Raw genomic sequence first — 15,074 nt, 5'->3', positions numbered from 1 at the left:
TTTTCATTCATACTATTGTATTCAATTGGAGGTTTTTTTAGCCATTGTGAATATTTCCATTAAAAAGAAAGCTGTCTTTTCATTTAGACTCAGCAGAAAATACACAGAGCAGATTGTCATTCCCTTATTCTGAGCCTGCAGTCCTAGACATCAGTTCAAACTGCGGTAACTATAGGAAGATCTATAGTAATTTCACATCAGTGCAGAATGAACCACAGTTGAGATTTGCCTGACATTTTCAAGCTTTCATTGGCTTGTGCATTTGTCCAGACAGAACAAAGCAGACTAAAAGGCACCTGCTTTACAGGGCCATTGTAGGAGGCTTGATGCCTTAGGATCTCCATATATTTAATGGAGATAGAAATGGAGTTTCCTGGGGAGGAGGTTCAGAGCTCAGATTTACTTAGATATGCCAGGCTGTTTCCTAGAATTTACCTCCTGCCAGTACCTCGGGAGACTTGATGGTGCAATGAATCAGGTGGCTTAATCCCATCTTCTGTGACACTCATTCTGTTCCACTGAAGGTAACAGGAATCTTTATATGGATTTATGATCATAATTTCACTGGTTCACATTATTTTACTTTGATTCTGATAGTAATTTGTTCATGAAAGCTTTCTATATGTTGAGGACTGATACTTTCATATAAAGGAAGAAAACACATTGTAGGTTTGTATTTTAGTAATGCCAACAAGCAATTGTCTTATTTTGGTATTTTACTCCATGCATAAAAAATTCAGACATGCATCACAAATGATTACAGTGATGACAGACATAATATGAGACTTGATGATGTAGGACAACATGTTTATGTCCCTACTTCTTCGATTCACAAACTGAATACTGTGTGCCTGAAGGTAGAACAAAAAGTTGAGTGAACTAGCCACATAAATGGTAAGTATTGCCATCTTCAGAGCACTCAGAGTAAGTTCTCTCCCAGATCAAGACCAGTGAGATTCTGACCTTTTATCGATGCCCTATGGCCAGGACATATCTCAGTAAATAATCTTAATCTTTGTGACCACAGCCTGGAGAAGAAGAAATTTCTAGTGCTCTCTAGCACATTTTTAGCCACAAGCCAGACAAGCAATCTATAGTTATTCTATATTCAATATTAATGACTATATAAGAAATCAAAAAGGAAATAAAATTACGCATCAGGAATGGTTTTATTAAGATGTCTATATTGATTAGTACATGCACTGAGTGTCAGAATGCCTCCAGGCCTTGGTTACAATTTTGAAAGTGCTGCTTTTAAGATTCAAAATGTCATGCAGGAAGGACATAGTATTGTGCACTGGCAAGCAGCATCACAGAATAATATTTTTGATTTCCCATACCTGAACATGGCTAAAGAGGCACTGAAGCCTTTAGGTAGTCTTACAGCTATAAGTGAGCATTTCGGTCAGCTTTGTGGAATGTAGAGGAGAGAATCTTTCTCTGCTGCAGTTTTCCTATGAGTCCTGGCCAGGCTTCATAACCATCAAGATTTTGTCTCCAGCTTCTGCAAGGTAGTGATTTTACCCTGTTATTGCCTGTTATTACTAATGAGATTGCTTTGAAGGCCTAGCCCAAAAAAAAGCAAATTCAGTAGTACCACAGAGACAATCAGCCTTGGTTTCTCCTTGGTGACCAGATGAAAGGTGACATAAGCCAGGTCTTGAACTTACTTAGAAAAGGTGAAATAACACTTGTGAGGTAGTGATAGCTGTCCTAGTGCAGAAAGGAGCTTCCACCTCACGCAGTGCCACTCCTCAAAAGTCACTATGTTGAAATTGCTCTTTGTGTGTGTGTAACTCTACACATGTTCCTTGTTTATTTATTAGGAGTAATATATTCTACTTGATTTGTGATAATCCCCCTTAACATTCCTATTCCTACCGTCACTTCAGAAGCAATTCAATTCCTGTAGAGAATACAGAGTTCTGTGTATTCAGATAGAAAATTTTCATGAAGCTGTGTTCCGCCACACCTGTGCAATGCTGGCAATGCTTTTCACAGGTGAGAAAAATTCATTGAAAAATAAGTCATATTCTGGTGTGACTGACTGTATAGCTAGCAGGATCATTATAACTACCTGAGAATACAAGAAATGACACCAACATTTCACTGATATTAAACCAACAGCAAAACAGAATTAGGTCCCTCCTGATATTTTCTTATGTCTACAACACTGGCACAGAAATGTCATGATATTTTCAGTTTCTTATACTCTGCCTTAGGTAGGTTTGTTGCAACAGAAATATTTTTTGTTTCTATTTGTCTTTTTCCTCCTGTGGTTTCATACTCTTAGTCCTAGATAGAATCAGAGTGTACAAAAATAAAAACAGGTGAGTGGGGAGAGAGAGACTGAGGAGATGACCAAAGAATTATAATCCTCAAAATAAGTTTGCAAGTTCTGGATACCTTTGCATTTTGTGTGGAAGTTTTTAATTTTCTTTTGCTTTGTCCCTTTTCAAACAGAAGATGGACATTTTTGTAAAATATGTTCATTTCACATTGGGGATACACATCTTGCTTGAAAAAAATCACTGGGTCCACAAATCCAGCTCTGGGTTTTACCACAAAGCTATCCCAAACTGTATGTATTTGCAAAGTCTGTCAACAGTGCATGACTGCACTGCATATTGATTTAGAAATATGTATTGCATTTCAAGGAAAACTGACCTGTAACCACCTCATTCATTCTCCAAGGCTTCTGTCCTGAAAGAGCAGTTTGCAGAGGAATCCTTCACTATGCCTTATGCCTGATATTTCAAGTCTGTACTTTTCAGATAGTATCTGAAATATTCCAGAAGAAGGCAGAGGGCAGTGCATGGAAAGCTTGTCCACATTTCAGTAGCAGTGTTTGTGCTTCATTTTACCTGTTTTACTCAGGTGGCTTGCATGGTCTTCTGAATGAAGAACTTCCCTCAGAGCTTTAGGAAGATGATACACAGGTGGCCTCCAAACAGATAATTTCTTCACTCATCACCCCTCAGCATTTCCAAGTCATCTTATACTATAATTTAACATAGAGAAAATTATGCTTTACCTTTCCCTAATATTTCCTAATAGTTTAAACAGCCTGATTCTGTGAACTGCTGAGCATTTTGCAGCCCTGCTGCAATAAGTACTTCAACTTCATTCACCAAAAAGCGTAGCCACAGGCTGAACCCTTTTGCTGAACTGGAACTTGAGGGGATTCGGTACTTTTCTGTAGGAACTCACGCAACCAAAGTGAACCTTCCTCTTATCCTTCCTCTTAAAAGAAGTGGTATGTATGTGAGAGAGTTTCCAGGTTCATTACAATACTTCACAGACCTGTAACACAGCTATACTGAAAATTATTTTCCCAGAACAAATGAAGTTAAACTCACAGAACATTACTCTGTCATGAAATCCTTTTGGGAAAAACAAATCTTAGTGCTTCAGAGAGCACCATTTACTTAAAGCTTTCTTTGTAGTAATGAACATTTAAAGTAGCAATTAATAACATTTACTGCTGTGGAATATGTGTTGCATATTTTTGAACTTTGCAGTTCAGCCCCATGAAAGCACTGAGATCAAGGACTGAGGCTCCCAGTATTCCCAGTATGCAAGACCTTGGGCAATCACAGTTACAGGCAATCCCAAAGATTGCTCCTAAAGTACAAGGGATGACAAGGAGTAAAAGGGCCAGAAAGGGGAAGAAGATTAACATAATTTTGCATCAGTTTGCTGTGTCTAAGTGGAGGCAATGCAGGGGCTACCAGCAGTCCCTGCCAGCAGAGCAGCAGTGTCAGATGGTAGGGCTGCCCAGCGTACCATGACCTATGTAAGGTATCAGCAGAGGTTGAAGAATAATACATTAGTGGTCACAGGGATATTTTTAAAGCCAGTCTTGCAAGTACATAGAGCTACAGTATATTCTGCCTTAGGTTTTTAAGTACTACCGCTCATTCTCAACACCACAGTTAACAGCAATAGGCATCACAGTCTGGGGAAGTACTTTCAGGATAGGGTCCTTCACTTTTAATCTGGGAATACTAAAGTTGAGTCATCTGCGAAATATAACTATTAAACCAAATTGCCTCTCCTATGATTCTTTCAAGGTTATTTAAGATTTCTGCTATAAAACAGAAGCTATAAATCTATCAGAGTGATCACATTATTTATAGCACCTTTAGACCACAACCTGATTCCATGTTTTATGTGGCCACACAGTAACACAGACTACAATAGTTTGCATTTTGGAGAATTTTTATATGGTATATGGAAAATATAATGCTTTTCCAGAACTAGATGTAGCAAAGTTCTGAAAAGGATCAATAAAGTCTGCAATAATTTTACCCATACTCTTATCTCTTCTGTGCTCAATTACTCTGAATAAAGTCTGCAAACTCATTCCTGACTTGCTCTGTATCACTACACATCTTGTAAGATGGACAACTTGTTTCATTTGTTTTGAGATAAAGCCTTTGCTTAGAATTGTGTGAAGGACATGAAGGCACCAAATACTAAAAGGGGATAATTCATTTTTTTTTAATAAAAAATATGTGTTGATTTTACAAAAGTTTATATAGGTAATTTGGTACCAATCTGTGGCAATTTTGCATTTATAAATAATGTAGGAATGTATTAAGTGATGAAATTTTTTTTTGCTAATGACTGGTCACCTTTTTGAGCGTTGCTTACAACTATTTTTAAATACTGTACTTATATGCTATATTGATAGTATTTATTCATCATTCTGTAATCCCTTATGAAATGTTCATAAACGTGCCTCATTATTAAAGTTCGCATGTAATTTTAAATTTCCTTCTATGGTGTTGTCCCAGATAGCAAAGCATATCCAGCACCTGAATTACTGAATGAATGATTGCTATTGTACACCAGTTCAACAATCCCCAATAGACTTAGAAGATTATAACCTACCAATGGTAGGGAAATGTGTGGTGATTCCCACAGCAGGCTGTCAAAGTCAGCTTTCTATATAGGAATGTCAACCTTGAATTATATTTTTAATGTTAAGAAACAAGCAGGGGTACATTATTATGCAAAGTAATAACAATGCTTTTTCAAATGAAAGTATTAATGGCCAAAAGTAGTTTTAATTTCTGTCAAGAGTACTGAAAGATGACATTTTGTTTCAGATTGAATTGAAAACTGTCTGTGGAGCACCTCCTGCGAGATATAGTTCAGGTGTCTTATGCCTTGTTTCCATCCATGAGTCAAGCTCCCTAGTTATTTTTTTTATTTTCTGCATAAACCATCCAGATTAGTCAGTTCTTATGAAGGATTATGCTTGCTATGGATAATTTTCTAGTATCATGTGCAATCCTATTTCAATTTTTTCAGGTGCTGGAATCACCATCATTCCTCTCTGAGGTTATTCTAAATCCACTGGAATTTGCTGGTCAGAGTTTCTGGTTTTCCTTTTCCTTTACAACGTTTGCTTATTGTGCTTTCTAAATCTCTTTTGCCTCTATCGCCTTCTTTGGAACATTGTCTACTGCAAGACCTCAATGAGAATAAATCTAAAGTGTGGTTCTTCTGGTTTGCAGTAGTGGTATGAGATGTAGGTATGGTCTTTCTGTTTGACCTAAAGGAAACCTTTCCTCTGCTCTGTGATTCCAGGTATCCAGAAATAAAATTGAATTTATCATTTTCATTCTTACTGGAAAATAGCAAGGTTCTTAACTATTGGCAAAGTGCTTAAATAATGCAGCAGTAGTAACATGTACAGATTAGTAGTGCTCAGGTCAGTAGTAATATGTTTCATTAAAAAGGTGACAACACATTCAATTTCTTTTTCCTGTTTTATTTTCTCTCTTTTTCAAGATGTGGGAGCATTTTTTGAAGAGGGAATGTGGCTTCGTTACAACTTCCACTCCGCAGGGACCAGCATGAAGGATTTAGTTAGCCGAACCCTGTTGAGTTCCACAGATCCTGAGACCACAGCAACTGACCTTAACTTGAATAAAGAAGAGCTCAGCTTCAGCTTCAGTACTACCAAGTCACCTTGTGTCCTTTTGTACATCAGTTCCTATACCCAGGACTTCCTGGCGGTACTTGTCAAGCCATCTGGTAAGCAACTGCTCTGGGCTCTCTCCATTGAAGGAACAATTGATAATAACACCAGAATGACATGCAGCTGAAACTCTGAACTAATAGGAAAGTCTTTTCACCCTTGTTCTTTAAAAGTAAAGTACATGGGACCTGAATACAGGTTCTGCTTTATGAAATTTTGTGTGATGCATCTCTTCAATTCCATAGGGTATTCCACTAGCCAACCTTCCTTCTTAAAACAAACAAGCAAACAGAATCAATCAATAAATTATATATATATATATATATATGCTGTAACAGTTAGATTCATGCCATAAACTACTATTATGGAGAGGACAAGTAGGCATCCACATGTAGGCATGGTAATAAATGGTTCATAGTCACTGAACTCATGGCAATATCACCTGTAGTCAGTGGAAAGTGTAACGCACTGTTCTTCTGAAAATCTGACTACTGACTGAGTTGGCTAAATGAGGATGTAGCACAATATATAATGTCCTAAAAATTTTGGTAATGATTGAAGGTTGGTTATGGACCATTTTCTGGTGGAGTATCAAATCACAATTTAATTCAATTCTAAATAGTGCCTTAGTGTCCCCTAAAAATCATACTTAGGAATATTTTACTAACACTTTTCTCTGTGGAATAAGTTAATAAAGGTATTCCACATACCACTGAAATTTTTCCCTTTCTTACCTTTGCAGGTAAGAAAGAAGGTGCATGAAAGAAAAACCATGTTGGAATCCAAACTATAGTTTTAAAAGTCTAAGGCTGTTGTTTGGGGCCAGAATATTTCAGGTTTTGATGAATAATGGGGTCTAAAATTCCATTTTCAAAAATCTTTCCTTTTGATGGAATATTAAAATTTTCAATGAGGAGTAGACACCACTTTTTTAGAAAAAAAAAAAATTGTCTGGCACTTTGTCATGAATGTCAATTAACCACTTCTGACTATAGATTTCTAACAATATAACCTGAAGTTTTCATTTCACCATATATTATTAAATTTCCATAAAAGTCCAGATGGTCACCTGTCAACAACAATTAAATCTGAGAGCAAGAAAATCCCTTGTGTAGATTATATGCCAGTGTTAATTTGTTGCAATTTTGAGTTTATTCAAGGCATATCAATGTTTTATTCTTAAAATAAATAAATAAATAAATGCCTTTTATAACATCAAAGAATTTTTCTGCAGTGAGGATAATAATCTCAAAAATAAAGTGATACTTGATGTGCTCAAATTTGAAATAATTGTCCATATTGTTCAAGGCGTAGTTCTGATTTGTTTGGTTTGCAATCCGAAGAATTTGCATACACTTTAGTTTTGAGATGCCATTCATTGTCATGCTTCTGTGTAGTAAACTGGAAGCCATTTTCAGCCCAGTAGCTTTATAATCTCAAATACTAGCCCTTCTCTCAATTTTCCTACTGCGGATACCAGCTCTGAGAGCAATTTAAATGTAAAACAATAACAGTTGTACATGAAAATAAAGAGGGTAAAGTAGCTGGTGAATAAAGATGAAAATACCTGAGGTTGCTTTTCACATTCTTTCATTAGGGAATTTGCAAATTCGGTACAGCCTAGGAGGTACCAAAGAGCCATATAATATTGACATCGACCACAGAAACATGGCAAATGGACAGCCCCATACTGTAAACATCACACGGAATGAACGGGACATAGTTCTACAGGTAAGCAGACATTAAAGGTGTTTTGCTTCCATCTAATTTATTTCTTGTAGCTTGTAACATTTTGTATTTTGATGACCTCCTTTCCCCTGAAGAAATAAGTGCAATTTGGAAAAAATAAAGCACAGTACTGTTTGCAGTTCACACTCCTAGTAGTTAAGAAAAGCTATTCTCTCCCTCTATTGCATTGAGTAATGTTGTTCTGAGATCCTTCTCCTAGTGTGATGATGGCTGGGCTAATTCAGGTGTCACTCTAGATGCTCGAGGGCATCAGAGACACCTGGTCTGGTAGATAACGTGGGACCTATGATAAACCTGCACCATTCTGGAGCAGCAGCTGGAAGCCAGGAAGGATAATCTACAGCATCTTAAATGGCAGTAGACCCTGATGCACAGACAACTAATATCGTATCATCAGACATGACTCCACAAATAAGAATGTTATTAAATTTAAATTTACCCTACATTCCAGCAAAATCTGAAGAGCTGTTCACGCCTGCAAAGATGAGCAGATGCTTCAGTGTTTGTGTGACAGGAGCCTAAGACAAGATAATGTTATTGAAGGCACATATTTCTGGCCTATTTAGTTTTCAGTATAGCACTGGCAGGAACTTCATCTTCTCATATCTTAGTTTACAAACCTTTGAAGTATAATACTGTTTAAATAACTGAGGGTAGCTCTGCAAGAAGCAATCAATGTTTCCAAACAGCCTTCTCTCTGTGGTCATTACAGAGTTTTCATTCTCTGTTTTCATTCCTGTTTTCATTCTCTGGCTATCCCATCTGCAAACACTTAGACTGCAGCAGGATATGAGAACAGTTTTGTTGGCAGGAGAGTCAGGTGGATAGGACAGATTAATCTGGATTTGATAGCTTATAATAAGCAAATCCAAACCAATAGGAAATGAAATAAAAGAAGAGGAAGTCTCCTTGAGAACCAAGACAAAAGGTGAAAGGAAAAAAAAAAAAAAAAAAAAAAAAAAAAAACCCAAAAATAAAATAAAAAAAAAAAAAAAAAAAAAAAAAAAAGAGAGAGACTACCTAAAATAGATCCCTGACAGTTAAAAAAAAAGAAACGTTAAAAAGACAGTTAAAAAAGAAACCTTTTCAGTGGATTACAATGTTATTTGACTGAGGGTTTCAATACTCAAACTAACACTGGATGTACTGAAGATAATTGTCAGAAAATTAGAAAATTGCAAAATGACAGATATTCTAAGGAATATATAGCGAATAGATCTAACCAGTTTTCAGGTTTTTGGAGGCTGGAGTGTGTACTTTGATATATGCATCTTTCTTGGATGTTGCTGCATTTGCACTTCTCTCACTGCTAAATGAAAGCTAAAGACTACCTGCAGTTGGGTTGTCTTCTGTTACTGAAAGCTTCTATTTTGCATATGACATGTATTCTGTGGAGTAAAATCTGCCTGACTTAGACAGCTGTAAAACTGAATAAATTATTTACTAAAGGAATCAGATTAAATATGTTGCCCATTTGGAAAACATACACACAGTTAAGTATCCCAGTCTTGTACCAATTCACCTACATTTAGGGCTTGATGATTTTTTCCAAGTATTTTATCAGACAGCTACCTGTGTAGGGCTTTCAAGAGCCACAAACATTTTGGTAAGTGTTTCTCTGCTGAGGTAAAAATTTCTTAGAACACAGCTGGTTTATTTAATCAAAAAACATATCAATTTGAGTCCTATTAAACTAGACTCTATCTAGTGCATGTTAAAGAATAGGGAAAGTATTGACCCATAAAAAGAAAAGCCAGCAAATCCAGAAATCCTACCCCTAATTTATCCTGAAAAAGAAAGTTACTATCAAATGCTGTTTGTTTTCCATAAGGAAGTTGATTCTGGTACTCATCTGGTTATTTTCAGTAAATGAAAGAACTGATATGAACAGAGATGGATCTGGTAAATAGATGGTTCACTTGAAAATGAATCCTACTTTCAGATATAAGCTCTTCATCATGTTTGAAAATATAGATGATAGAGAGATATTTTTTCTCAGTATTCAGAGGACAAATCACAAAGTATGAGTTTTCCCTTGCAGATCTGAGCAATGAACATCTTAGTAGACTTTTATTTCTTGCTAACTCCTTCTCCAACCTGATGAGCAGCTGGTTTGCTTGCTTTTAAAGAAGACAGCTTGCTTGCCAGGTGCCGTTGCTCACACTTCCACACTTCCACATGGCATAAAAATGTCACAGGAAGGATTTATTTCTCATCAAAGTTTTAATTCAAGAGCACTCTATTTCTGAAATCTCAACCGCAAGTTCATACTTAGTATATCTGTCTTTCTAACTTTCTATAATAACCCTGTAGTGCCAGAGAGATTTAAAAAACCTGCAATGAGGTAATAAATTGCTACTATATAAACTATGTGAACCTGAGTTTTATCATGATTCTCAGGAGTTTCATTTATATATAAGTATAGTAAAGGGCTCATTATTGAACAATATGAGATCTCACCCAATGCTGGAAGACATGAGAAAACTAATTAAAGTCAGACTTACTGTCCAGTCAATTGGAATTTCAGTTGATCTTTGAAATAAATGTATCCACATATTGTATATCCACAACAAGCAGAAGTATTGTAGCTTGAATTATTTTCATTAGAATTGTATCACTATTGCTAACACACCAAGACAGTCAAGGCTAAAGGTAGAAGAAAAGACCCCTCAAAAGGGTTTTATATTTCAATTTTCTAAATTCACTGACTGCAAACTAATCAATAACTAGTTTTACTTTAAAGAACAATCTCCCATTTGTGATGTCAGTGGTTTATCAAGGATAAGATTGAAGACGTGTGGTTGATTTAGGTGTCAGAAAAACAAAATGACATAAATTCAGGGACAAAGGTCTGCATATTTTCTGTTGTTGCAACGAAGAGCTCCAAACTTACATTAGCTAATTAGAATTCCTGTCTCTCACTTCTACTAAAATACCACACATTGAAGGCTACATTAATTCACCTGTGCCCAGACTGACAGATGGGGAATGTGTTATCCCAGCAAATGACACTTCAAGATCTGAGCTTTAGTTTTAAGAGGGCAAGTTCTACTTCATTTGACTTCGTTAGAAGGCTTTATGCTTCAGCAGAGTATTTTCCATATCATAAAAACCAGATCACTCTTTACCAAGTTTTCATGGGTGATTAACACTATTCACACATCAGTAGTTTTTTCTTTTAAGAAGGTCAAGGATAAGAAACTCCCTAGCAGAGGTTCTGATCTAAAGCTCATTGAAGTCAATGAAAGGCCTTGCATTGACTTCAGTAGACTTCAAATTATACCTTAAAGGACTGTGACAGTTACTTCCCTAGTGCAAGACTCACACCAGTCTGGATTAGACACATTTAGATTCTAGGGAAATTTATTGTTTTTAATGCTGTTCTGTTACACAAACACCATATTGGCATTTTACGAAACAAGCAAACAAATAAAAAACATATGATGTGCTTTAATTTTTATTGCAATAAAGTAGATGCTGAACATGATTAGACTGGGCATCTCAGCTTCTATACTAAGATATTCTTATACATGCTCAACAGACCTCCAGTTCTTCATACCTTCTTTAAAGCTATTTCTAGAAATGAGTTAGGAGTCACAGCTTCTAGTGTCTTCTTTGTTCCCACAAATGATTAGACCTGAGCAATTTCCAGAGGACCTCACTTTCCCAAGCCCAGCTGTATACTTTCGGGACAGTTAGCAGCAGCCTGAACACATAAGCTCAGAAGACCATATCCAAGGATATCTGACACTTCCCTCTTTCAGGCTAGAACCGCAGTAGAGAGGGTATACATAACAATACTCTTGTGTATACAATACTATATATTCGTAATACCAGTTGTTGACCATTCAGAGTGAACATGATTTTGAAGCTTTATGGAAATCTTGGCCTGAATTCAGCTCTTCATAAGATTTAGAATAGTCCTGAAAATGTATTCTGAACTCAGCTATTAATAAGATTCAGAATAGTATTGAAAATGTATAGATCTATGTTTTCCACCTTCACCAGAGGTAAGCAGTAGAAATACCCATCTTCTGTGAAAAAAAAAATAATCACTGAAAGATTTGCCCCAACCCAGCTGAAACCCACAAGAAACAGTATTTTTGCAAGTCTATGCTCTTATTTCCATTTTGAACTCTGTGCTCTGCACTACAGAAATAGAGATAATATTTGTGAACTCCTAGATGCTTCAAAAATGAGTTATATGAAGTTATTTAAAAACTAATCTGAAGTACAAAATAAAATTATATACATAATTGCAATTAAATAAATGGATATAATGCAACAAAGCAATCTGCAAGTCTCAGGCTTAAATGCAATGGATATATCAAAGATTTTTGTAAGTATAGATTAAGCTTTGATCTCAGTACTAGGAATGGGAAATTTCTCACAGACTTCAGTGAGGTTATAATTTCACCTACTATCACTATTGTTATCATAGAATCATACCTATGAATCTTGTTTCATGTATTTTGAAGCCTGATCAGAATATCGTCACTCTGTTTGATATCTTGCTTAACAGGAACCATATAATTTCACTAGATGATTTTCTGCAGCTAACCCAAAAAGTGATGATAGCAATGTAACACATTTTCTAGAAAGACTTTTATCTAGCTGTAAAGACTTCAAATGATAGAAAATTTTCCATATCCTTTGGCTATGTATGCCAATGGTTAAATATAATTTCTGTAAAGTATTTGCACCTAATTTACAGTTTGAATTCTGCAGACTTCAGCATTTAACTTTGGGACCTCTATATCTAAGCCTGATAGATGAAAGAGTTGTTCAGTGTCACATATTGTTCCCCTTCACACTTTCCTAGCAATGTTAATTGGAACATCTTTTCATCTTGTCTATAAGAAGTTAAATAAATTAAACTATTTTAGTTTACCATCTGAAGTCCATATTTTTTGAGCCATAAAGCAATTTTATAACTCTTCTCCGAAAACTTTCCCTTTTCATAACATTTTGAAAACTTTCCCCTAGGACTAGATATGGTAATGGTAGTTATGTTATCAAAACATCTTTCTCTATTTCCTACAGTTTCTAGGCAAACATGTCCTTATGACATCCCTTGGGCAGTGCTAAAAATTGTCTGAATGCAGAGTTGTTTAATGACTGGTTTAACTAGCATTTCACTGGCTTATGGGGGATGGGGCCATACAGTTCATGATTTGAAAGAAACTATCTAGAGAGTATCCACAAATTCCATAGCAGCTGAACTGAATAAAATGTTTTAAATACCCAGGATTTTAACCACAGGTAAACATGTAAACCATAGCTAATATCATTGTAACTGTAATCTTTTTTTCCTAATAATCAGGTATATCTATTATATTTAATTAATTTCCAGTTTTTTAGTTTAAAGGGAAAAAAATAATTTGTTCTAATAATAGTAGAGACCTTACAGCTGAAATTAATTATTTATAATATTTATATATTTATTAATCTTTATTTTAATATTTTAAAAATAAATACATTTAGTGACCAATGATAAGACCCAAGGGAATGGAGTCAAGCTGCAACAAGGGAGGTTCAGGCTGGATATCAGAAAAAGGTTCTTCACCAAGAGGGTTATTGTGCACTGGCACAGGTTCCCCAGTCACGACACCAAGCCTGTCAGAGTTTAAGAAGCATTTGAACTGTTCTCTTAGTCATATGGTCTGAATTTTTGGGTAGACTTGTGTGGTGCCAGGAGTTGGACGCAATGATCCTTGTGAGTCCCTTCAAACTCGGGATATTCTATGATTCTGTGAAAATCACTGGAGATACTTTATTTCCAATATGCATTGTCATTCTGCAGTGGCAATGTATTATTCAAAATGTGAGCAAAAAAGGCAAACTCAGACCACTTTCTAGAGCAGACCTATACATTACTTCTACATGTTTAATGCATTAACTCTCAATTTATCCCTAGCTAGTTCCCAATCAGAAGCAACAAGATTTTGTTGTTGTTCAGAGTAAAAAATACATAGCTTTTTCACAAATAAATGACCACATAGAATAAGAAACTACTGATATGAGAAATTTTGAAAATATAACAGAGCTTATATTGATAGATCATTCCTGTAACCCTACTCACTTTTCCAAAATATAAATAAATACAGACCCTGATATTTACATACTCCAAATTCTCTCCAAGTGTAACATTGTTATGAATGTTGCAGAAAATTGGACGCTCAGTTGTCAAAAGGTTCTGTAAATAACAGCAAGAAACAGTATAATGATATGCATCATATTCAGAAGTGAATGAATAATTCGCTGCTTAATAATTTACCTACATGTTCTTTTGTGTGCATGGGATGTCCATGAGCTACTAGTATTTTAGTTGATTTTATCCTTCATTGAATTTACCCATCTTTTTATTTTACTGTGTCACTTGCAATCTTTCAGTTAAAGACAGCAACATAGGTAGGCAGGAAAATTATAAATGAGCCATTTCTACTTCCCTTTCATGCACAATGGATTTGGTAAGTGGCATCTGCCAAAACAAGTCAGCACAACCCTGACAAACCCCAGCTAGCTGAAAGTCAGACAATATGTTTTCATAAATAAAAGTCCATATCACCGAGTAGTGAATGAGAGAGTGAAATATCTTTATCCTGTCAGAACACTGGAGTCAGATTTTTCTCTTACTGGGGACAAACACAATCCATCCAGCTGCATCTGAGGGTAGCATCTCATCCTGTGGTTTCACAGTTGTAAAACCCAAGTGTAGGGCAAGGGAAGATTCCCAAGTATCTTTACAAAAGTTTTTCCCTCTCCGTGCATCAGCTGAGATAGTGTAAAATCTTGAGGACTTCTGGAAGAATATTCTTCTGTTCTGTAAAACCACTCAGTAAGACTCATATGAGAGTAGGTCTTTTACATATCCATCCTTTTTCATACGTGTTTTCAGACTCTGTAATGATGGATTCAGAGGAATTTTTCAGTCATCTTGTCCCAGATTTGACTGTGTCCAGGTCATATATCATGATAACAAAGAAGTTAAATGTCTTCCTCACCCTACACCCCCTTTTACCTTGGATATAAAGCTAGTGCATTCAGGGCACAATGGAGTATGGTACAGTCTGATAGGTCCCCAGTCGGTGTATCAAACCAAGGCAAAGGCCTGCAGAGAATATCAAAATGCTTTTCTGCCTCATAATACGTTGCCAAAATTTGGCTTGTGTTGAGACTAGATTCTTCCTCTATAATTTATTTCCAATGGTGAATGTGTGCATGCTTTCCTTGGCCTGTATGATTGCTGTTTTGGCATCAATTTTTATTCTAATTAAAGAAATAAAGAACAAAAGAATCGCAAAATATTTTCAGGATCTAACATTAAGCCTAG

General features: G+C 35.9%; 1 protein-coding gene across 3 annotated transcripts in view; it reads left to right on the top strand.

Moving 5' to 3' along the window:
• CNTNAP2 (contactin associated protein 2) overlaps positions 1 to 15,074 on the top strand; it is a 1,137,498-nt gene that overhangs the window by 1,052,200 nt on the left and 70,224 nt on the right. For all 3 annotated transcript variants that reach the window (XM_035319470.1, XM_035319471.1, XM_035319472.1), the window contains 2 exons: positions 5,803 to 6,048; positions 7,590 to 7,723. In XM_035319470.1, coding sequence (XP_035175361.1) covers positions 5,803 to 6,048; positions 7,590 to 7,723 — 380 coding nt within the window. The remainder of the gene's footprint in view (positions 1 to 5,802; positions 6,049 to 7,589; positions 7,724 to 15,074) is intronic.

This window comes from Oxyura jamaicensis, chromosome 2, assembly GCF_011077185.1.
Source record: "Oxyura jamaicensis isolate SHBP4307 breed ruddy duck chromosome 2, BPBGC_Ojam_1.0, whole genome shotgun sequence".
NCBI lineage: Eukaryota > Metazoa > Chordata > Aves > Anseriformes > Anatidae > Oxyura > Oxyura jamaicensis.
The sequence above is the reverse complement of the archived record's forward strand: the minus strand, read 5'-3'. Positions and strand labels throughout refer to the sequence as shown.